At 35.1% G+C, this 25,443-nt stretch overlaps 2 protein-coding genes and 2 long non-coding RNA genes across 5 annotated transcripts; 2 read left to right on the forward strand and 2 right to left on the reverse strand.

Moving 5' to 3' along the window:
- The first annotated feature begins 924 nt into the window (after positions 1-924).
- Positions 925-9,822, forward strand: si:ch211-213o11.11. The gene is made up of 2 exons (XM_087274034.1): positions 925-1,290; positions 7,841-9,822. The coding sequence occupies exon 2, from the start codon at positions 7,941-7,943 to the stop codon at positions 9,252-9,254; it is 1,314 nt and encodes a 437-aa protein (XP_087130160.1). The 5' UTR covers positions 925-1,290; positions 7,841-7,940; the 3' UTR covers positions 9,255-9,822.
- A 278-nt stretch (positions 9,823-10,100) lies between these two features.
- Positions 10,101-12,612, reverse strand: LOC141376654 (uncharacterized). The gene is made up of 2 exons (XR_015502853.1): positions 11,178-12,612; positions 10,101-10,511 (listed from the first exon to the last, which is right to left on the reverse strand). It is a non-coding gene; the product is annotated as an uncharacterized LOC141376654 (long non-coding RNA).
- A 1,935-nt stretch (positions 12,613-14,547) lies between these two features.
- LOC141376653 (uncharacterized) lies at positions 14,548-19,289 on the reverse strand. The gene is made up of 3 exons (XR_015502852.1): positions 19,186-19,289; positions 16,733-17,096; positions 14,548-14,623 (listed from the first exon to the last, which is right to left on the reverse strand). It is a non-coding gene; the product is annotated as an uncharacterized LOC141376653 (long non-coding RNA).
- cav4a (caveolin 4a) lies at positions 16,862-23,444 on the forward strand. 2 transcript variants are annotated; one of them, XR_015501712.1, is made up of 3 exons: positions 16,862-17,195; positions 20,325-21,232; positions 21,632-23,444. XR_015501712.1 is itself a non-coding variant. In NM_001114568.3 (3 exons), the coding sequence occupies exons 1-3, from the start codon at positions 16,977-16,979 to the stop codon at positions 22,026-22,028; spliced, it is 558 nt and encodes a 185-aa protein (NP_001108040.3). In that variant the 5' UTR covers positions 16,876-16,976; the 3' UTR covers positions 22,029-22,550. The 2 variants fall into 2 exon arrangements, 1 of the variants encoding a protein (NP_001108040.3); NM_001114568.3 differs by having other exon boundaries at positions 16,876-17,195; positions 20,325-20,512; positions 21,878-22,550.
- Positions 23,445-25,443: the final 1,999 nt, after the last annotated feature.

Here is a 25,443-nt window from a genome sequence, read left to right on the forward strand (position 1 = left end):
CTCATGTTTTAAAAATAGTAATACATTAAATAATATACACATGCATACATAGTTAACTTAGTAAATAATATAATACTAGTTAAACTTATACTGTAAATAATAAATACAAACACACACACACACAAACACACACACACAATAGTGATAAATAAAAAGTACATGAAATAAAACACACAACACAAACATATGCAATAAATCAAGTACAGTATACTATGCTGGCAACACGGTGGCACAGTGGGTAGCGCAGTCACCTCACAGCATGAAGGTTGTGTTCCCTGAGTTCCGGCTGGATCAGTTGGCAATTCTATGTGGGGTTTGCATGTTCTCCCCATGTTGGCGTGGGTTTCCTCGGTATGTCCTGGTTTCCACCACAGTCCAAACACATGCGCTATAGGTGAATTGAATAAACAAAAATGGTCGGTTGTGTGTGTGTGTGTGTGTGTTTGTGTGTGTGTATGTGTGTGTGTGTGTGTGTGTGTGTGTGTGTGTGTGTGTGTGTGTGTGTGTGTGTGTGTGTGTGTGTGAATTAATGAGAGTGTATGGGTGTTTCACAGTACTGGGTTGCAGCTGGAAGGGCATCCGCTGTGTAAAACATATGCTGGATAAGTTGGTGGTTCATTCTGCTGTGGCGACCCCTGATGAATAAAAGAACTAAGCTGAAAAGAAAATGAAGAAAATAAAAATGATATATGTTATTATATAATGATAATAAAAAGTGAAACAATACAATAAAATATACACATACAAACATAAAAATATAATAAAACAATTCATAAGAATAATAATAAAATTTTAAAAAGTTGCAAATATTTTTACTATTATTATTAATAATGTTCACAATAACCAAAGTAATTAATAATCTTTATTATTTATTGTTTTCTTATTGCATGTGTTTGTGCAAATATGTTTTAATATAGTGTGAGTGACTATTACGATTGGTGACTGTCCTGGTCAGCTGCTTTCTGCACTCTCTCTCTCTCTCTCTCTCTCTCTCTCTTTCTCTCTCTCTCTCTCTATCAGTTTGAGTCTCAGTGTTGCAGTGTGTTATTGTTGTCTTCTTCGCCTCCTCTGTTAGGGTGAACTGACTCAGTGTAATGAGTGTCTGTGTAATGGACTGACCTGCACATCATGTACATCTGTCAGTGTAATGGTTTCCGCTGCTCTTAAGTGCAAAGACCAAACACAACTCCATCAAGCTCCCTAAAGTGCTGGATAAACTCCCCCGATGGACAGATCCGGGATTCGGGAACACTGAAGGATGCTCGACCAGATCTACGTGACAGATGTCAGGTGAGATTTATATATTTATTGCTATTTGTAGGTTTTAAAGAATGAAAATACATACAAATACTGTTCGGACTAAACATCTAGCTTGTTACTCTTACATGGATCGTCTGATGGAACTGTTTAGGCTTCTAATAATTAATTTATTCTTGGTAAACAACAAACGCTGCATAATTGATAGTATGCTAAACAACAGAATAAAGTTTTAATGATCCTGAATAACACACAAAAGTTGTTTTTCTCAGTTATTTAAAACAACAACAATAGATGAATGTTTACTAGCTTACTATACTTACATTTAGCTTATATATCTATATATAGTGTTCAGCATATGTAAGTACACCCCCCACAAATGTCTCATTTAAATTAATATTTTCTAAAGGATGTTTTACAATGTTATATTTGTGCATATACATTAGATTAGCTACCACTGAAGCCAAATCTGAAGCTAATCTAACAAAATATCTTGCGATAATGGTTTAAAAATTAGTAGCCCAAATTTATATATTAAGGAAATATATTAAATAAAATAAAATTAATATTAAATAAAATTAAAAATAATTGTCAAATATAGACCAAGACCTTGTTCCAGCAAATTGATTCTTCTTCTTTTCTAAGTGCAAAGTATTGTATTGTGTGATACAGATTGTACAACTGTAGTTTTTGTTAAGCCACATTATTATTTACCTTTTTATTTGTTGGTATGTTTTTTTTCTTTGTTTTACATTGTATGCGCTTAAGTTGATACTATCTGAACTTTTTGAAATTATGTATAACAATTTTTTCTTTTTTACTGCAATTTGCCATAAAAGTCATAAATAAAATAATTCTAAAAAAATAAAAAATACCAAAAAAAATCAAGAGAAACAGAAAATATATAATTTTGTAGTAGTTTGTAATTTTTTTTTTGCAATATTTTGCATGAATTTAAATGTGTAATCTTTCCATTTCTAAAAATGTTCAGTGACTAAAATTTTATTTTAATAAATATATCTGTTTAATAAATATGTTTTGTTTAAATGCACCAAAATACATTGCGTAAATTCACTGAGAAATGGATAAAAATATTTATTTTGAAAATGGGGTATACTCAATCATGCTGACCACTGTATATACATATAAAAAATGCAACAACAAATTTTGAAAGTATGTTCATTCTGAACATAAAAGTAAACAATATTAATATTTGATATTATTATAAATATTTAAAAATAATATATATATAAATAATAATATAAATAAATATTATTATAATAAAATAATAATAATATTATTAAATTAATCAAATAAAAATGAAACAATTATTATTAACAATGATTATAAATTACACTGAAAATGCACTCTTTATTCATTATTCTTCATTCATGTTTAATTAATCATTCAGAATAATAATACAAACAATGTTCACGCTGCTGTGATACTATTAAATAAATGAGTAAAAGTAAATCATTTACATTTTTAATACTATTCTCTTAAATAGAAAAATACATTTATATAAATATAAATAAATAATATTATAATATTTTTAAATATAATAGTTTTTACTAATAAAAATATTGTTTGATTTATTTAATAATATTATAATAATATTTATTAATATTTATATTAGTTAGATTCCTGCTTCGATGTCCTATATCGATCTTTCTCCCCTTTTTACTCCCCACACTTTCCCGTCAATACTCTCTACTATCCTATTTAACAAAGGTGAAACCCTGAAAAAATAATTATAAAAAAACAATGATATAATAATATTACCATAGCAACAAACACCCCTAATTCAGATACAAAGGTCTGGTAAATCAGTGACTTCCACTTTTAATCCATGTAGCTTTTCTACCCCTTTATTTTGCCCAGTAATCTCTCTGTTCAGCCGAGATTGTCTAGTCATCTAATGAACAGATGTGCAGGTTTTGGGTTTGGAGTTATATTAATAATTTGTTTTATTTATATTTATTTTCAATAAAATACGCCATCACAGCAGCATGAACATTGTGTTTGTATTATACAATCAAAAATGAATTATATATAATTAAACATGCAGCTAATGAATTGGTTTTAACCAAGAAAAGCACATTTTCAAAGTAATTTATGATCATCGTTAATAATAATTGATTTATTTTTACTTTATTTATTTAATAATATTATAATAATAATAGTTGAAGCACTTTTCACTACACCATTGGCACCGAAATTACTGTTGTTTTTAAAGTTACATTAAAAATATGAAGAAAAAAAACTAATAAAAACATGTATAAAGCATTTAAAAGCATTAAAACCTATTAAAATGCAGACAGAGTTAAAATAATTAAAGACAAATATACATAATCGTATGAGTTTTGGCTTTATATTTACTATACATGATTCAATCATTCATTTTCCTTCGGCTTATTCCCCTTATTAATCAGGAGTCACCGCAGCGGAATGAACCGCCAACTATTCAAGCATATGTTTTACACAGTGGACGCCCTTCCAGCCGCAACTCAGTATTGCGAAACACCCAAACACTCTCACATTCACACACACTTATTCACTTTACGGCCAATTTAGTTTATTCAATTCACCTATACCGAATGTCTTTGGACTGTGGGGGAAACTGGAGCACCCAGAGAAAAACCACACCAACACTGGGAGAACATGCAAACTCCACACAGAAATGCCAACTGACCCAGCCGAGACTCAAACCAGCGACTTTATTGCTGTGTGGCAACAGTGCTAACCACTGAGCCACCATGTGATGACAGGACTAAATCCAATATAGTTTTTTTCCCCTGAATCTAGGGATGGAGGATGATAGAAGTGTTATTTTAGATTTTGCATTATCTTCCACTCTTGACCCAATAAGTTAGTTTTGGCTCTGCTCATGTACATGGTCGAGGAATTATCAATCCATCGAGATAAACAAAGCGATTAGCCTAAAATACGCTGGAACGTTCAGTGCTGCTGTAATGCTGGTGATGTAATACTGCGCTTATTTGAGGCAAATTACTCTGCATTCATTATCTAGACTCTCTATATGGACGTGTGCTGATGAGCTGAGACTAAAGATTAGAGGTGCCTTGATTATTGGTATGTGCAGTGAAATTAAATGACTGGCGGGGTACGTAATAAAGGTCTGCTGGTCACAGTTTTATCAATCTAAACATTTATAAACATTATATGCTTATGAAAAGTAGCTATGGTTTTATCCAAAATTGCCAGTAATACTGTAATTTTACTGCAAATTTACATAATGTTTTTACAGTGTAGTATTATTATAATAATATAGGCTATTCTTGAACTCTAAACAGAGTCTTTTAATAACCCATCAAATAATTCTTGTACTAAATAAATATGCTTGACAAAATTAATTTTGTATCGGTGTGTTTCTTATGTAAATCATGGTAAAAATGTATGATAGTCATAAACTTGTGTATTGCTAACGTCACCTAAAAGATTTGTTTACAAGTACTAGGTTTCTAAGTTTTCAGACAAGTGATCATGTTTTTCAGTCAGTGAATGTACAGTAAATGACATCACCCTGTGTTAGCGTGTTACTGTGTGTATAGCATGACGTCTGTGGCGTGAGCTCATAGTAGTGATGTGCAGGTGACAGTGAGCTCATGCTAATGCTAATGCTAGAGAAAACCCAGCAGCTGCAGTTAAACAACTGAGCTCATTATACTGCGCTTCAAAAGCTCACAGCACCACGAGCACCACCAACAGAACAGAGAAGCATGAATTATTCCAACTGATCAAGCCTACTTCGCTATCTCATGTCAATGTAATTAGCTACGCTAATCACCTGATCATTTAGAAATGTTTCTAAAACCTACTCGTACAAAAACTCATGACATGAATTTACATTTTGTTTGAAAGTGCTTTTAGAGTTATATCATGTTTTTGAACACTACCATAATATAATATCGTGTAGGCCTACTGTACTTGAAATATTTACAGTTTAAGTCAGAATTATTAGCCCTCCTGAATTATTATCCACATGTATATTTTTCCACACATTTCTAAACATCATAGTTTTAATAACTATTTTACTAGATATTGTTCAAGATAGGCCTACTAGTATTCAGCTTAAAGTGGCATTTAACTAGGTTAATTAGGCAAGTTAGGGTAATAAGACAAGTCGTTGTATAATGATGGGATGTTCTGTAGACAATATGGCTAATAATATTGACCTAAAACGGTTTAAAAACAATTAAAACTGCTTTTATTTTGCCACAGCGGAATGAACCGCCAACTTATCCAGCAAGTTTTTATGCAGCTGATGCCCTTCCAGCCGCAACCCATCTCTGGGAAACATCCTCACACACACACTCATACACTACGGAGAATTTAGCCTACCCAATTCACCTGTACCCCATATGCAATAAATCAAGTACAGTATACTAGTACTAATACTATTAATATTGCATAAATAAAATAAACCTGCAAACATGTTACACCCATAGACTCTTGCTTATTCAATTGACCGATAGCGCATGTATTTGGACTGTGGGGGAAACCGGAGCACCCGGAGGAAATCCACGCGAAGGCAGGGAGAACATACAAACTCCACACAGAAACACTAACTGAGCCAAGGTTCGAACCAGTGACCCAGCGACCTTCTTGCTGTGAGGCGACAGCACTACCTACTGCGCCACTGCCTCGCCATAGAAAGTTCCTTGCTCAGATAAACATCATTTGGGAAATATTTTTAAAAAGAAAAACTTCACAGGAGGCTAAATAATTTTGACTTCTACTGTACATACAGCGCTATTTTAACCATTTGACACACTACTGTACGGTCTTACCATTTGAAGTTAAAGTATGGCAATCACAAATTAACCATGGTTTTGCTACACTGTTTTTAATAAAAAAATGTATTATTCAAAAGGTAGTCAATACACCAATCCCTACAATGAACATATACTGGGGTGTTGAATTAATCATTTGTTTTTGATAAACCCCAGATAGAAAATAATATAAAAACTATTATAGCAAATTACACTGAACTGAAGCAGCTTCAGTTTAACAATTTGAAATATTATAGAAATAATATTTAGTCTTGATTCTGCATTTATGTTAAGATGATATGACAAAATCTACATTGTAAGGAGGGCTATAAAATAAAGATTATTTGAAGTCCATTAAAGTCATTATTAAATGTTTTAGGCAAAACCATTTTACTTCAATTTATATCCTTGTTCAGGATATTGTACAACTTTAACAGCATATTTGAAAAATAATCTAGGAATTAAACAGCCTTTTTAGATACATTAAAAAAGTGGACAGAGAACATTCATTCATTCATTTTCTTTTCGGCCTGGTCCCTTTGTTAATCTGGGGTTGCCACAGCAGAATGAACCGCAAACTTATCCAGCCTGTTTTACGCAGCGGATTCCCTTCCAGCAGCAACCCATCACTGGGAACACACTCATACACTCTCATTCACACTAATACACTACGGCCATTTTAGCTTACCCAATTCACCTGTACCACATGTCTTTGGACTGTGGGGGAAATCGGAGCACCCGGAGGAAACCCACTCGAACGCAGGGAGAATATACAAACTCCACACAGAAATGCCAAGTGACCTAGCCGAGGCTCGAACCAGCGACCTTCTTGCTGTGAGGCGACAGCACTAACTACTGTGCCACTGCGTTGCCCTAGACAGAGAACAATTTATAGATTTAAGCAAACAATACTTAAATTATTAAATATATTAACAACTTAGTTTTTATTGTACTATTTATGCCATACATTTATAGCATCTGTAGTTATAGTGTGTGATAGTTTTTATCCTGTCATCATAATACTTTTGAATACAGTATTTTAAATACTGGGCGAAGCAGTGGCGCAGTAGGTAGTGCTGTCGCCTCACAGCAAGAAGGTCGCTGGGTCGAGCCTCGGCTCAGTTGGCGTTTCAGTGTGGAGTTTGCATGTTCTCCCTGCATTTGTGTGGGTTTCCTCTGGGTGCTCCGGTTTCCCCCACAGTCCAAAGACATGCGGTACAGGTGAATTGGGTAGGCTAAATTGTCCGTAGTGGATGACTGTGTGTGTGGATGTTTCCCAGAGATGGGTTGCGGCGGAAAGGGCATCCGCTGTGTAAAAACTTGCTGGATAAGTTGTCGGTTCATTCCGCTGTGGCAATGTCGGATTAATAAAGGGACTAGGCCGACAAGAAAATGAATGAATTTTAAATACTATAGAAAGCTAGTAAAAATAAAAATCTATAAATAGTTAAACTAGCACAAATAGTTAATATTATAACTGTTATAACAAACTGCAATAATTATTTAAGTTTAATTTATTCCCTTCTGTGATTTTTTTAAACTGGGTTATGGTTTTAAACTGGGTCTGATGCAACATAATTTTGTTCTGCATTACAATTTATTGTGATGTTTTGAATGACAAAAATAAAAGAAACTGAAACTGAAATGTTAATAAAAGGATAAAGATAAAAAAAGATAAAAAAAAATAACACTAAAAAGCAAAAGAGCTATAAATAGCATAACTGCATTATATGTATGCAATGAAATACATGTTAAACTAATTTTTGTGTTTCGTATTTTCCTTTTAACAGTTGACCTTTAACCGCCAGCTGATGTGTCCCCATTCCTGACTGCTAGAAGATGGAGAACCCTACATTTCTGCTTTGTATTTCGCACACTACACTGTAAACAATGGATGCTTCTGGATTACCTCCAGCAGCAGCAGAGCTCAATGAAACTGAACTTAATGAGACACTGACTCATGGCCACCCCATACATCTGGCTCCCAGCATGCAGTTAGGGAGTATGTCCAACCCGCAGTCACGTTTACGAGACATGTCAGGCCTCGTCGTAATGGTGACCCTTAATGCGATAGCACTAATAGCCAACAGCGCAGTGCTAGCCATAGTGGTGAAAGTGCCACATCTCCGCAAGTTCAGTTTAGTCTGTCACCTTTGCATTGTAGATTTGCTATGTGCCGCTCTGCTAATGCCGCTTGGCATTGTCTGTGGTTCGCCGTTCTTCGCCGGCGTCGTCTTTTCCGTACTCGAATGCAGGTTGTACATATTCCTCAATGCCTTTCTTGTATCTGCCTCAATCTTCACGGTCACTGTGATAAGCATCGAACGCTACTTCTACATCGTGCATCCTATGAGGTACGAGGCTAAAATGACCCCTTGGTTGTCAGCGGCTGTAATGGGACTCGTTTGGGTGGCGTCCACTTTGCTAGGACTCGCGACAGTCTTCGGATGGCCCAGTTATGGAAGTAGAAGCTCAATCGCAGCAACTCACTGCTCCCTCCATTGGAGCCACAGCGGACATAGGAGAGTGTTTGCGATTTTATTCTGCACAGTTTGTTTTTGTGTGCCGGCTGCTATTATTATTGCCGTCTATGGGAATGTTTATAAGGTCGCCCACACAGCTGCCCGGGAAAGAGGACCGATCCCGAGTTGGACAATAGCGACGGCTCATCCGAAACGTAGGTCTGATTCGGTCAACAGCCAAACTACAATCATCACCACCAGCACAAGCGTCCGCAGGAATCAAGTCCCTCGTCGGAAAAGGAGAACACTTGTTGGTGGAAAGGCAGCACTTACTTTAGCCATCATCGTGGGTCAGTTCCTGCTCTGCTGGCTGCCTTATTTCGCTTTCCACCTTCATTTATCCCTGGGTATCTCCCATAGTACTTCTGAAGAAGCCGAAGGTCCCGTCACCTGGCTGGCGTATTCGACTTTCGCCGTCAATCCCTTTTTTTACGGCCTGCTCAATCGGCAGATTAGGGAAGAGTTGTGTAAGATATTCCTGTGTTGCCGATCGGCTGGCAGACCAGTGCGACCTTCACCGTCAGGCCACGAACGCTCAGGACATGAAGACTTTTTCCATTTTTTGCACAGGAGAGGTGACAGGGATGGGGTTAGATGCAATTATCACATGGCTACATCGAGGAATACAACGGACCAGACAAGTTTTAGGATACCAGGGCAAATACCTGAAGAGATCACCTAAAGCAGGGGTGTCCAGTCCTGCTTCTGGAAAGTTCTCTGATTAAACACACTTGAACCAACTAATGAAGGCCTTCAGGGTTTCTTGGCTCAGTCCCTACTATGGTCTTGTAAAATATTACTTTCCTTACCATTAACCCAATTTTCACTTATTCCAAACCTGTTTGAGCTTATTTCCTCTATAATTCATTTACAAAGCAAGATATTCTGAAGAATTTTGGGGGGGAAAAGCAGCTATTGACTTTCATAGTAGGAAAAAAATTGATGTTTTTTTTTCCAACATTCTTTAATATATCTTCTTTTGTATTCAACAGAAGGCAGAAATTTAAAAAGTAAGAAAATTATATTTCTTTGTGAACTTTCAATTTAAGATCATGAGACCGCAAGGTGTCCCCTTCATCATTTTAGCATTATGATGTGTGCTCTCAATGTAAACTTCTGTCAAGACCACATTAATGAAAGCTTCATGGCAGAGTACAGCAGACAGTCATGAAAATTTGACTAAAGTGTGAACTTATGAGTTAAAATGGATAGTTCAATCAAAAAATATATATATCTGTAATCAGTTATGCACATTGAACACTTCACTTATTCTAATTTTATTTTATAAATAATATATTTATTATTGAAAAATGTTGGAAACTGGTATGGATTGACGTCCATAGGAAATTGATATTTCCTACTATGTAACTCAGAGACTACCAGAGTCTACCAACTAGCTACTAGGATTTCTGTGTGTGTGTGTGTGTGTGTGTGTGTGCGTGTGTGTGTGTGTGTGTGTGTGTGTGTGTGTGTGTGTGTGTGTGTGTGTATCTGTGTGTGTATCTGTGTGTGGTATGTGTGTGTGTTTAAGGTGCAGTAGGTGATCTGCCAAAATGCTACCCGTTAGCATAATTTCTTTGAATTACAATCCCTTTCCTGTTGTCTAAAGCCACGCCTCCTGAAATCCCAAACGCACAGTTAGAAAACTTTAGATTACTTTATAATACTACAATTCCCAATGAAAAACTGTATAGCAAGATTTCAGTTGTGTAGCAAGCAAAACTTGTCTTAATGTGCAGTATGTCATGCATGTAACAACTGTATGCTTAGTGGTTGGCCAGCGGCGTGCAGGAATTACACGCATACCTAAGCCATACTTACATGCTATTTCAGACTAAATATTCAGAGTAACAGTAAACAGTATAGGGAGCACATCATCGGTTGTCATTGTTAAAAAATAAACCAATGTGAATATAAAACTTCACTTCAGTAAAGCAGGCTATGTGAAGTAGCGCTATTTACTGATGTTTTGTTGTTAAACTAAATAGAAATCTACAATATCGATGCTGTACAAGGCCCTTATGAAAATAAAAATATTAATAAAAGATTTTAGTGGCAGAACAACACCTGCATATAACCCATTAATAAAAAAACAACACAATCTACATCCGCTTTGAGTGACTAAAATACTTTTTAAACATAACATTACCTGTCTAGGAGAAATACTTCAGCCATGGTGTCACTCATCCTCCAGCATGCAAACGTAACTCCAATATTGATTCAGGATTTGAAAAAGTTTTGATTCAGGATTTGTTTTTACTGCTGTCACACTCTCTCTCTCTCTCTGTCGTGCACGCGCAGTAGTGGATCTGCGTGAACAGGGTATGCAGATGTACAAATCTAAAGTTCTCTACATCTGTAGACAATCACCTACTGCACCTTTAAGAAAAAAAAAGATAAAAGTTTGGAATCATTTAAGGGTAAATTTAAATTTTGGATGAACTATCGATTTAATCCCAAAGTATACTTTGTTTCTTTAAATAATGTGAGCTTTGTCAAGTATGGTTTTAACTATACTCAAAAAAAAAAAAAAAAAGCAGTACCGTACTCTGCTTTGAATCTATCTAAGAGCACACACATATTTTCAGTGAGTAAGCACACGCACACAGTGAATTTACACCTGGAGTAGTGGGCAGCTATTGCTCCCAGTGTCCGGGGAGCATTCAGGGGTTAGGTGCCTTACCTCAGGGCCACCTCAGCTTGGTATTGAAGATGGAAACAGTGCCAAAAGTTAACTAACCGATCTTCAAATCCTGCAAGGACAGGGAATTAAACCTGCAACCTTTCAATTACAATTCCCTAACCATTAGGTCACAACTGCCCCTATGTGTACACTACCATATACTGTACAGAAAAATACACAACCTCAAAGTATACTTCATTTGACTCATACGCATGTGCATTGCGACAACTTTTAATACCTCTGCTGGCCTGCAGGCGTCTTTCCATGCACAATCTATTGCCATGAGTTATAACCTATGTAAATGTTTTAGTACTCCTTCATGCTTTTAGAGGTACCTAAATGAGGGTACTTTCTAACCTCTTCACTTGTCTACATAGACATTCATTAACGCTGTAGCTTGCATGGGTTCCAGTCTGTCCTATAGATCTGTATGATGACTTATTTAAAATAAGTTGAAACAACACAATTCTTAAGGTTATTTCTTGGGTCAACTTGACTGTCTTATGTTCAATCCCCTTACATTTGTAAAAACAATTAAGGTAACTGAATCAATTTGTGTTGGGACAACATGGCACCCCAAAATACGGATATTTTGATGTGTGATTTGGGATTGGGTCTAAAAACATTTAAGCAGGCATGTTTGCTCAGGTTGAAACATTTTAGGAACTTTGGGAACAGGACTGGACACCCCTGAACTAAAGTCTACGAAAGTTATGGAGATGCACAAGAACATTGAAGTATAAGACCAAATCATTTGGCTTTTGCATTAGGGTTTTCATGCTCATGAAAGCTCTCAAGCATACAGCAACTGGCAACATGGCGACAACCAATAAACAACAAATGCCTTCATCCAATCACAACTCTTTATAGTGGTGACTCCGCCCACATGTTTACAAACACAGAGCTGATTTAGATTTAAAGGCATTTGATCTGAAATCACTATGAGTTGAAATCACTATGAATTGTCATCGAACTTAACCTATTTTTTGTCATGTTTAATTCTGGTGATATCTCACAGCCTTGTTTTCATTTGGAAAAATACTGATATAAATTGTGGGATCAAACCTGACTGAAAGTTTTTTTTAAATATTAGTTTATTAAATATTTACTACAAAGAATACCTTCTTTATACTGTATTACTGTATTTCTATTGCACTATTTAATATGCGAGTAACAAACTGAAAATCAAATAACCAAGGCTTTTTTCTGATTGAAGTATTTTTTAATCATTTTTATAGATTTATTCTGTTATTTATAATGCAAATGTGGACTGCTTCTGTAGATGTCAGACTTGTGTTGAAGTGACAATGCCAGATTGTTTCGCTGTTTAATAAAGACACTAGTCACTGAAAGCTTGACACACAGTGATTGAGTAGAGTGCAGCATATGTGGAGTTGTGTTAAACACACAGCTCATTTTGCTGGTTAATTTGGACATTCTTTACCATTATTTTCAATAGCATGCTTGTTATGATTATAGGTGATCCAACAACTGTGGATTGCTAATAAACTACAAATCCACTATCACATGGACTACATATACTGTCATACTCACACACACCGGTCCCTGTTTGTCCGTCATCACACACACAGCTGCGATTCATATTGATGACTAGTACTATATATATATATATATATATATATATATATATATATATATATATATATATATATATATATATATATATATATATATATATGCATTAGATTTTTTAAAGAAATGACTGGAGTTTAACTCTTAGAGTCTTAACTCTAACTCTAACACAAAATGGCGTATTTTCAATATAAAAAGTTGGATTTGTTTTTCCTTTTAACACAGTCTTGGACGTGTGAACGATTAGTAACAACATTAGCTTTGTTGCACTGTTAATTTTTTTTTCTCTAATTTACTGTTGGTAGCTGCTTTTGCCATTATGACCACATGTGATGGTGCATAAACAAGCAAGTCTTTGTTTTAATATGTAGTTCTGAAAGCTGAGATGCATATTTTGATTTTCTCAGAGACATCAAGGTAAATGCGTAAAATTCACTCTCACAGACACACCTACACACTTTAATTTGTTGTTATTCTTTCATTCATTTTCTTGTCGGCTTAGTCCTTTAATTAATCCGGGGCTGCCACAGCGGAATGAACCGCCAACTTATCCAGCAAGTTTTTACTCAGCGGATGCCCTTCCAGCCGCAACACATCTCTGGGTAACGTTCACACACACATTCACACACACTCATACACTACGGACAATTTAGTCTACCCAATTCACCTGTATACCAAATGTCTTTGAACTTGTGAGGGAAACCGGAGCACCCGGAGGAAATGTCATGGTTTTGCAATCAAAAAAATGTGGTTATTATGGAAGTCAATGGGGCAAAAACAGCCACCAACAGTAAATTAGGGAGAGAGAGAAAAATGATCAAAAACAATGCATGTTGACCAAATCAGTGACATCGTTTATGAATTTGACAATTAAAGGGTTAAAATCCTGTACTTTTCTAAACAATTCAGTAGTTTAATCAGGATTGAGGTTAATTAACAGATGTATGCAAAATAAAATAGTTATCTGATGTGTTTTTACAGCAGTTTAATTCAGTGTATTTCAGTGGAGTTTTCACCCCGAACATTACAAAAGGGTATACATTTACCCAGAATGTATTGTTGAAATTTAAAGCATATAATTAAAATATGTTTCAAAACAAGATTTGTTAATCTTATTAATAATTAATAAGATTTAATAATCATTCTGCTAGCTAAAACACAGAAAATGTTATGGCTAAATTAATACTCAAAATCACCCCAGAGTGGATAAAAACATCCTACATAAGGGTTAACATATATTCAAGTATAAACAGGTTATTTTTAAATGTTATCACTATTTTAAAATATCACTGTTTTTACTGCATTTTTAGTTGATGTAATGCAAACAGGCTGAGCATAAAAATTTTAAAACATATATATATTTTTCATATATAAATTCCTACTTGATTTTTAAGCTGTATTTCTCCTGTTGGACTTCTGGCTTTGTGTGTTTCTGTAAACCCTGTGACCTTGCCCAAATGCATAATGTTATATAACATAATAAATCTGCCAGAGGACAGCTGTTTTGCAACAGTATTGCAAATTTTAACAACCGGGACGATGATTTTCTCCAAATTCTATAGCATACAGTATCAATTCAGGTCTCAGTCTATCATGTAAAAGCATGTTTCCTGTAATTATGTGTCCAGTTTTTAATTCTAATGGGGAGATTTGAATGCAGATTAGACTTAGCGGATAAAGCAAACTAAACCAGGGCGGCTGCCAAAAGAACATTTATTAAAAAGCGATGGTCTGACATCACAATCCACGAGACAGGCAGTGTGAGCAAAGGTGAACTGGAATAAAAACAATGCAATAAACTGTGAGATTAAACAATGATGGTGATTAATATGAGAGCTTTCCAGAACAAACAAAACCCACTATGACACCATCTGAGCAGGATAATAAAGATAATACAGCAACTGAAACACCCAGGAAAACACAATTGCCTGGTAAACACACAACAACATGGTGGCAAGGTATGTAACGCTCAATAATACAAATGTACACTAAACGCTAAATGCTATAAAATCGTATTTTGCAAATTATAATAAAGTTATGAATTGAAGTCAGAGTGACAATTTTCAGGATTTAGGGTTTAATCGCATAACTCTGTTCGACTACAAATAGTAACACTAATGGAAACGCAGTTTGTTAAAAGGATAATGAGGTCTGTGAAAATGTTCCAAAACCAACACAAGAGGGCGCTATTTTTTCTATTAAATTTTTTTTCTACCGGTGTTCACATTTTTGTTTATTATGTTAAATAACATAATACGTTTGTTTAATACCATCGCCTCACAGCAAGAAGGTCGCTGGTTCGAGCCTCAGATGGGTCAGTTGGCATTTCTGTGTGGAGTTTGCATGTTCTCCCCACGTTCGCGTAAGTTTCCTCTGGGTGCTCCGGTTTCTGTCACAAGTCCATGGGGCATAGTTGAATTGGGTAGGCTAAATCGTGCGTAGCGTATGTGTGTGAATGAGTTTCCCAGTGATGGGTTGCGGCTGAAAGGGCATCCGCTGCATAAAAAAAAAACATGCTGAATAAGTTGGAAGTTCTTTCCGCTGTGGTGACCCCAGATTAATAAAGGAACTAAGATGAAAAGAAAATGAATGAATAAATGATTGATTGGTTGATTGATTGATTGATTGATTGATTGATTGATTGATTGATTGATTGATTGATTGATTGATTGATGGTAGTTATTGACTGGTTGGTTAGCTGATTAAACTATCGATTGGTTGATTTGTTGTTAGATTGGTTGGTTGGTTGGTTGGTTCTTTGATTGGTTGGTTCTTTGACTGGTTGGCTATTTAATTAAATTATCGATTGGATGGTTGGTTGAATTATTGGTTGAATTACTGTTAATTATAGGTTGAATTATTTAGTTGTTGGTTCTTTTATTGATTGGTTGGTAGGTTGATTGATTGATAGCTTGATTGAATTATGGAATTATTGATTGATTGTTGATTGATTGATTGGTTGAAATATTGATTGGTTGGTAAGCTGGTAAATTAAATTATTGATTGGTTGGTGGGTTGGTTGATTGATTAATAGATTGATTGAATTTTGGAATTATTGATTGTTTGATTGATTGATTGATTGATTGATTGATTGATTGATTGATTGATTGATTGATTGGTTAAAATATTGATTGGTTGGTAAGCTGGTAAATTAAATTATTGATTGGTTGGTGGGTTGGTGGGTTGGTTGGTTGATTGATTGATAGATTGATTGAATTTTGGAATTATTGATTGATTGATTGATTGATTGATTGATTGATTGATTGATTGATTGATTGATTGATTGATTGATTGATTGATTGATTGATTGGTTGGTAAGCTGGTAAATTAAATTATTGATTGGTTGGTGGGTTGGTTGTTTGGTTGATTAAATTATTGATTAAGTTATTGACTGGTTGGCTGATCTATTGATTGGTTAATTCATTGGATGGTTGGTTGATTGGTTGGTTAATTACTGTATATTATTGATTGGATAGTTGCTTGATTGGTTATCAATATTTTTTTAATTACTGATTAAAATATTGATTGGTTGGTCGGTCGGTCGAATTGCTGATTGAGTAAATTGATTGGTTGGTTGGCTGAATGATTGATTGAATCATTTATTGATTGATCAGTGGCTTGACTAATTGAATTATTGATTGGTTGGTTGATTGATTTGTTATTTAATTGATCGATTGATTACATTTCAAAACAAAAATTCCAAAACTCCACAATGTGTGTTTTATGTAGATGTACTGTATATATATATACAGGTAACTTTAAATAGTCTACAAGGACATTATCTATTATGCACAGATTTGTTTTATAGTGTAAAACCCAGTGCTCAAAATCAAAGCTTCCATTCTGTTTAATATTTCATACCACTAGTCCCCTTGTAATCTTACCAGCTCTCTGCATTGGACCAGTCACTAATGGAGTATTTATAGCATTAGTATCAGTAGGGGTTGGCATCTCCCCATTGGGGCCTGTTTGGGAATGCCTGCGAGGGCACGTTGACTTTCCTAATATATCCCAGATCTCCGTTTCAGCTTCAGGACAGCGATGCGGCTCTCCATTCACTGTGTGTATGTGTGAGGCTGTTTATGCCTGTTTTGATGCTGTCTTTATGACCTCTTGAGCCTCATATTGATGACAGGCACCATGATGCGCAGTGTGGACTCCAGTGAGACTGAGATCGACCTGAGGGACGCAGGAGACGGAGAGGACGACGAGGGACAGCAGACGTGGAAGACACAGCTGGAAACTGTCCTGGAGGAAGAGGAAGAAGATGATATGATCTCCACGCAGAGCGACACCAAGCCTCTGATCAATGGACGTGACCCAAGACAGATAAATGAGTGTCTCAAGGTAATCTCTGCATGTCTGGCTACTGTACATCTGAACTATCTATTGAATGAACATTTTAATGGTGAACATGTTGGGGAGCTTTTGGAGCTGATAGACATGTTAATTATGACAATTCACAACAAAAATACACAATCAAGAAGATATTAGTCTTGTTTCTTGTACAATCTCTTAAAAACTTTAAATCGAGATGCATGCAAGAAAAACAATAAATAAATACAAATGTAAAATTATTGATTTTATTTTTTATTATATAAATATTTTCATTTATTTCTTTTTTGAATGAATATTGATTTAAAACTTTTTAAATATTTTTACAAGAAAACAAGACAAATATTCTGATTCTGATGTATTTTGTAGTGAATATTATGTTTTATTCCATTTTATTTACTATTATTTATTAATATTATATATATATATATATATATATATATATATATATATATATATATATATATATATATATATATATATATATATATATATATATATATAATGGTAATAATAATGGTAATAAATGGTTTATATGGTAATAAAAAGAGTGCAAAACAGTAAACCTTCTTTATCTTTAGAGGTGTCCAAAGGAGTGCCACAGGGATCAGTATTAGGGCCTATATTATTCTCTATCTACATTAATAACTTGTGCGACGACCTTCCAAATGCCTTTTATCATCTGTACGCTGATGATACAGTGATTTATTGTTGCTCTTCTTCATTTTCTCAGGCCAACCAATTTTTACAGTCTGCTTTTAATATTGTTCAGTCTCGTCTTAAGGATCATAAATTGGTTTTAAATGTAGACAAATCTAAATTAATGATTTTCACAAATCGTTCCACTCCTGTGTAGAACCAACCATTAATTACCACTGACCAAGGTCAACAAAAAAAATTTGTTTCCAGCTATTAGGTTTTCTACTCGATTAGGAGCTTTCTTTCAAAGAACATATAGCAAATTTGGGTTGAAAATTGAGAGTTAAGCTTGGATTTTACTATCGAAATGCATCCTGCTTTTCTCTTAAAGCTCGTAAACATTTGTTGTCTTGCTTGACTATGGGGATGTTTTGAAGGCTTCAACCAAATGTCTTCAGCCTTTAAACTCCGTCTATCACAGTGCTCTAAGGTTTGTTACAGGCTGTCAGACACTTATTCACCATTGTGAATTGTATGCCAAGAGTGGCCTTCTCTGTATGTAAGAAGTTACACCCACTGGATGACTCTGATCTACAAGGCTCTTCTGACTGGGACTGGTGCCTTCATATCCAAGTTCCCTTCTTTATAAGTCAAAAAGCGAGTATGCCCTTCATTCAAATGAATCTTATAATTTGACTGTTCTTGAAGTCGTGTGTTTGAATTTAGTATTCAAACTTATTTAAATTTAAATTTATTTATTGTTTGAATAATTTGAAGTCGTGTGTTGCAGACCTCTTGGCCAGGTCACCCTTGTAAATAAGATCTTGATCTCAATGGGTTTTTATCTGGTTAAATAAAGAAACATAAACCTTTGTAGCACAAATGCAATTATATATACAAATCATACAAGTTATTTCTAGTTACAAGTAAAACTCACTTTATTTTTTATATACTTTGCAGAAACTCATTCACGTTAATACAAGTATAAAAAGAAAAGTTGTTGTTTAAATATAAAATTAGGTGAAATATTTTTCATCATACATCCAACTCCTTAGCATTTAGTAGTAGGCCTAGTAGTAGTAATTTAATGCAGAGTAAGGATCCTTGTCAGTCTTTGAAGACAAGCTCAGCTGGTAGCAGGAGATGGATTAGCAGAACATGTGTGAATATCTGCTATATAATGATGTAGACAATAATAGCAACAGCTAACTTATTCCTCAATGAGCTGACCGGACACTATTAAAGACTTGCAGAGCTCTAGCATAAAGGCTAATGTAGCATTGTTTATGTTAGGCTAACCATTGCTAATTTTAGTTTTTACTTGACAAAAAAAGCTTCCTCCATACAGGAGGCAGATGCATACCAGATATTTTGTAGTATTTCAGAAGAAGTAGTGATTGTCTTTGTTGTCTTAGCGAAATGAAAATATTGTTATTGCCGTCGCTGAGGATGTAGTGCTGAAGCCCCACCTTTTACATAAAACAACCAATCATTTTAGCCCATTTGTTTTGGTACTTAAATTATGTATAACGAATGTAGCGCTTAATCAAACGTTTTACATGTGGTTATTGGTTATTATACAAAATATATGTAATAAAATAATACACATGTATCACATATACATGTAAAAATATACAATATGTTAAAATAAATGTATGTTGTTATAAGGTTAATTGACAATTTCTTTTAGGTTACTAAAAGATTATTTAAGCCAGGCCAGCTTTACTTTCTCTTTTAATGTAGCTTAAATCTGTTTAATTGCAAAGTGTAATGCTAATGTAACATACAAAACATAAATCTATGACCACTGTGGCCAGACCCATTGGTGATTAGCCTACCATTGAAAGATTAGCTTAGCTAAGTAGTTTGCTTCATTAAAAAAAAGTACCCTATGTAAAAAATAATTATGTAAAAAATGTAACAAGAGTATTCTTGTTCAATTAAACAGTGATTTAGGCTAATTCAAGTGAAGGACTGGCTTAGCATTATTGTAACTAGCACTTGTCCTTTATTATTTCTGACAAACAGAAAAAAAAAACTGTTGAAAGCCTATACAGGTTGGCTGGTTTTAGCTGGTTGACTAGCCAGGTTTTAGAGGGGTTTTGGCCATTTCCAGCCTGGTCTTAGCTGGTCATCCTGAAAAAAAAATACCATCTAAAACCAGCTTGACCATCCTGGTTTAAGCTGGACATAGCTGGTTTTGGCTGGGTTCCCACCCTGGCTAGGCTGGTCAAACTAGTTTAGCTGGTTATCTCCCAGTCTGACCAGCTTAGACCAGGCTGGAAATGGCTGGAAACCAGCCTGGAATGGCCAAAACCCCTCTAAAACCAGGCTGGTTGTCCAGCTAAAACCAGCCAACCAGATTAACCTGTTTTTTTTCAGCAGGGAAAACAGCTGATCAGATGCATTGTCAAGCTGATGCGACTTTAAAGGGATTTAATCATGTTTAGGTAAAGATAGGTGATAAAGGCTGCTGATTTCCAGTATGTTCTCTTTGCACAGGTCAGTTTTGAGGACGTGATAGCAGAGCCGGTGTCTGTGCGCAGTGGTGATCGGGTCTGGATCTGGAGTCATGCTCTTTTCGAGGTTTCCAGGGTCTGGTTTTACCGTATCATCACAGCTGTGCTGGCTGTTCCAGTGTCCCTCATCGCTGGGATTGTGTTCGCCGTCCTCAGCTTCATTCACATCTGGTAGAGCACCTCAGATTCTTAGATTTTACATTAATGCCTGATATCCATACATAGTTAATGTTTTTTGTAAATTGCACAGTATCTGGAATATGAACTGTTTACTGTAGGACAGTTATCCAGTGTGTTACTGTATTTTAAAAGTTGCATTGTGTAACTTGCTGTATATTTTACAGTAAAGATATACAATACAATTCTGTAAATGCATATACAGCAAGATGAATAGTGCTGTAATTGTAAACAGTATTTTTGCTCTAATCAATTTACAGTAAGTTACTGTAGATTCTGAAAAGTGTAGTAAAATACATTGCATTGAAGATTTATTTACTTTTACTTGTTGATCCTGCATGCATTCCCTGAGAGTCAAAGCTACAATTTTAGAAGAAAAATGCACTGAAATAATTTCAAAATGCCTTAATAATACAGCACTGAAAAAAAGAGAACAAGCACTCCAATGTTATTATATGTACTCTAGATTTGCAATTAATATTATTTTAGCCATTTGTTAGAAGAATTTCAGCATATATTTTTCATTCATTCATTTTCTTGTCGGCTTAGTCCCTTTATTAATCAGGGGTCGCCACAGGGGAATGAACCACCAACTTATCCAGCAAGTTTTTACACAGCGGATGCCCTTCCAGCTGCAACCCATTTCTGGGAATCATCCACACACACTCACATATACTCGTACACTACGGACGATTTAGCCTACCCAGTTCACCTGTACCGCATGTCTTTGGACAGTGGGGGAAATCGGAGCACCCGGAGGAAACCCACGCGAATGCAGGGAGAACATGCAAACTCCACACAGAAATGCCAACTGACCCAGCCGAGGCTCAAACCAGCGACCTTCTTGCTGTGAGGCGACAGCACTACCTACTGCGCCACTGCGTCGCCCTGCATATATTTATTTAGGCTAAATATTTGGGACTTATAAGCAATATTCTAAATCACAGGCGTCAATTCCAGTTCCTGGAGGGCCGCAGCTGTGCACAGTTTAGTTCCAACCCTCCTCCAACACACTTACCTGTAGGTTTAAAAAAGCCTGAAAAATTAAATTAGTTTGATTAGGTGTGTTTAATTAAGGTTAAAAGTAAACTGTGCAGAGCTGCGGCCCTCCAGGAACTGGAATTGACACCCGTGTTCTAAATGAATTTTCGAATTATGTTAAATTATGTAAACAATCTTTTGCTGAAATTACCTACTCATTAATTTCAAATATATATGAACTGGGTTTATTCAACCCATTTTTTTAGGAGAACTAATTAAACATTTGTTACCAGGAGTAGGTAGCCATTTTTCAGAATTATTGATTTATTTTAATCAAGAGAAAGATATCACAGGATTTCCCTTTTTTCTCCATTTCAGGTTCTTCACGCCATGCGTGCAGGTTGTCTTGATAAACACTGGCTGGTTGCAAACTTTATGGAGTAGCGTTTTAGACATAATCATCCTACCCTTCTTCCAAAGCGTAGCCAAGTGCTGCAGCGGGATTAGTGTTGTTCTCACAAGGGAATGAGAAACATTCGCTGGAATCTGTTGAATCAATTCAAATGGGAATTCACATTGGACTTTTGGGCAGATGTCTAGCCATCTGACTCCTGCTGTATGTCAAGGGGGACCATGCATGCCCAAATGCTAAGCCTGATGAATGTCAGCTCACTGCCAAAGACTCAGATAATGCGGATATTTGGAAATTTGTGATGATTTAAGTATGCATGTATTTTTAAAGGGATAGTTTACCCCCCAAAAAAATTATTCTGTCATCATTTATTTACCTTCAGGTCATTCATGTTATTTTCATTATCATCATATTTGGTCATAGAGGGTGGGGAACAACATGAGGGTGAGTGAATATTCATGTAGTTATTCGGCCTCCTCTGAATGACTTTTTTTCTTTTTCAAATATTTTCCAAATGATGATGTGCAAATGAACAGTGCAAGAATTTTTTTCACAGTATTTCCTATAATATTTTTTTTTTCTGGAGAAAGTCTTATCTGTTTTATTTCAGCTTGAATAAAAGCAGTTTTTTTTAAATAATTTTAAGCCCCCTTAAAGGGCCATGTTTACTGTCATCATGGCAAAGATAAAATAAATCAGTTATTAGAGATGTGTTATTAAAACTATTATGTTTATGAATGTGTTGAAAAAATCTTCTCTCCGTTAAACAGAAATTGGGGGGAAAAAAAACAAGTGGTCTAATAATTCAGGGGGGGCTAATAATTCTGACTTCAACTGTATAATAAACATAAAAAAGAGCAGTGATCAAACACTTACCAAATCTGTAGAGGCAGGACAATCAACACCAACTGGAGCGCCACCTTTTTTTTTTTTTTTTAAAGAAGATGAGCTGCAAATCCGGATTTCACCATTTCCAGATGCTAAAATCTCTCTGGTAAAAAAAATGTTCTTTATAAACATATGTTTGCTGTGATCTAATCACGGGGAAATGGAAACAAAATCTTCGTTGCGGCACATTTATAAACGCAACACTGACGACCCATGTCTCCGAACAACTTTTCCTGGAGTTGCATCTCATTCAAAACGCTAATTGGTTCGAATCAAGTCTTCTGATGAATTAATGCTGAAAACCCAATGACCTCACCTTGCAGCGACTGGTATAGACAGCCAATCTCCGCTCTGGAATTTACACAATGTCCTGTTTGCTGTGATGTAGCTACAAAAATTAAACCGGAAGAACGAATTTGCACTAAACAACTTAAAAACAACCATTTTTCACTTGTTAGCTAAATATGTGTCCTAATAGTGTTTTTGGCAACGTGGGACACATATATGACAGTCAACAGCTAAAAAAAAACGTGTTTTGGTGTTTCGTGACCCTTCAAGCAATATGTTTTATTAATTGTCTACAGAACAAACTCATTTGTTTAGAAATGTGTTGAAAAAAAATAAACTGAAATTGTTGAAAAAATATACAGGGTAGGCTAATAATTCTGACTTTAACGGTATATTCATTCTTTCTTCATGAACATTTCCTTGTGTTTTGTACAGACGTCATCGGTGTTGCTTTTTGTTTGTAATTTTTTAATTTACCACCAAAAATGAGCTTTAAAACGTGTTTGCAGCTGGTGCGGGCCATCCCAGCCTTTTGGCTAATGATTATGGTAAACCATACTTCTATTGACATCTATCGTGTGTCCTGAGGACCTGTTTTGCATCACACTGAGGACACATTGTGTTCTCTTTTGAAGTATTCTTCAAGCATAATGCCTTTTATTTGAAAAATAACCAATTGTTTCCAGGTATCCAATTAAATGCCTCGCTCTTCATATGCAAATGAGGCCACCAAAATAAATAGCAAATAGAGATTTTGTTGTATAACACCCTCTCAATCTGCCATCGTCATTAATTTTAATTAGATTATGTTGAATCTAGCGCCCCCTTGTGTCAAGGAGATCGGATGTTTGTTTTTGAATTTGCTCATCCTCAGGCCTAGAGGTTATTTTTTCATCAGTTTATCAAAGTTATTAAAGAAGGTTTGTGCCTGAAAATGTGACCTGTTGTGATTCATAAAATACAAATCAATTGCTTTCAACTGAGAGTAAGAAAATACATACAAAAGTGATTAAAGTTTCTTGCAAAGCTGGTCAAATCATGAATTTAGGCTAATTTTAGTTTACTTCACTTGCAGTAGGTTTTTTTTTAACCAAAGGGTTAAAGGTTTGATATATTTCATGAATTATATTTGTATGGTTGCATAGAAATGTTTTACTGTACCAAAAGTAAGTTCCTTTAAGTATATTTTATCGGTAAAGTCTAGAACAGTCAGATACGCGGCTGGCTGGAAGTGAGATATGCACTACAATATAGCAGCATTTTTATGTCACTGTATAACAATAATTTATATTTTTACAGTACTATGATGGATGGGTTAGGGTTGGGGTGGGGGTAGGCCTTAAAAAAAAAATTACTGCTTTTACGTTACTGTGACGGTTGGGTTTAGTGTTGGGGTGGGGGTAGACGTTAATAAAATACAATAAATGGGAAATTTTATAAATAATAAAAATAATTCTCGTTAACTTTCGACTGCAACTGTATCCGATCTAGCAACAACCTATTTTATCCGCCTGCTAAATGGTGGTGGATGAAATACTGTTTCCGGGTAAAAGCCGCTACTGATTTGAATTGAGAAAATATTTGTTTATGACCACTTTTGGTCCTATCCCACATTAAAGAGAATATAAAGTATATAAAATCATGATGTACACATCAGTCTCTGGATTTTCTGCATCACAGACACCAATATTTTAACGATTTATAAAAAAAAAATGAATCACTTCCTGGCTATGTGATATAAGGCATGTTTATATATATATATATATATATATATATATATATATATATATATATATATATATATATATATATATATATATAAACATACATATATATATATATATATATATATATATATATATATATTTTTTTTTTTTTTTTTTTTTTGATCGTGATTTTCGAAGTAATTTTTATAAACAAATTTCAGGAGGAGCACGATCAATCTTTGATGAGGCTAATTCATCACAGACAATCATTCTATTATCGAAGCAGATCAAGACCAAACCCCTATAAATAGTCAAACACGTCATACCTCTGGGTTCTCTTGACTTCAGCATCCCTCCACCACCCCAACTCCAAGGCGGATTAAAAGGCGGATTGTTTGACCAATTTATAGTCTACTTTGTTTTTGGTGCTGTTATTGTGTCTATGGTAACTCTCTGGGATTGCTGCTAAATAATCACTGCAAGAGCATATGTAATCCATCCATTACAAATATGTAGTCAATTCACAATCTATTTAATATATTTTAAAGCTTTACTTTAGGTTTTAAAAACATCTTAATGTAAAATCAATTTCACTGCTGTAGAGTTTGCTTTCACTGGAGTTTTATTTTACCGGAAGGTAGCCAGCCATG

Source organism: Danio rerio, chromosome 11 (genome assembly GCF_052040795.2).
Source record: "Danio rerio strain M-AB ecotype USA chromosome 11, GRCz13ab, whole genome shotgun sequence".
Lineage (NCBI taxonomy): Eukaryota > Metazoa > Chordata > Actinopteri > Cypriniformes > Danionidae > Danio > Danio rerio.

Excerpts from the sequence above, each read along its gene's own strand:
- si:ch211-213o11.11 (XM_087274034.1), top strand. The coding sequence starts at position 7,941 with ATGGATGCTTCTGGATTACCTCCAGCAGCAGCAGAGCTCAATGAAACT.
- cav4a (NM_001114568.3), top strand. The coding sequence starts at position 16,977 with ATGACAGGCACCATGATGCGCAGTGTGGACTCCAGTGAGACTGAGATC. Across the intron at positions 17,196-20,324 it reads AGATAAATGAGTGTCTCAAG|GTCAGTTTTGAGGACGTGAT; the intron begins GTAATCTCTGCA and ends CTCTTTGCACAG. Across the intron at positions 20,513-21,877 it reads CTCAGCTTCATTCACATCTG|GTTCTTCACGCCATGCGTGC; the intron begins GTAGAGCACCTC and ends TCTCCATTTCAG.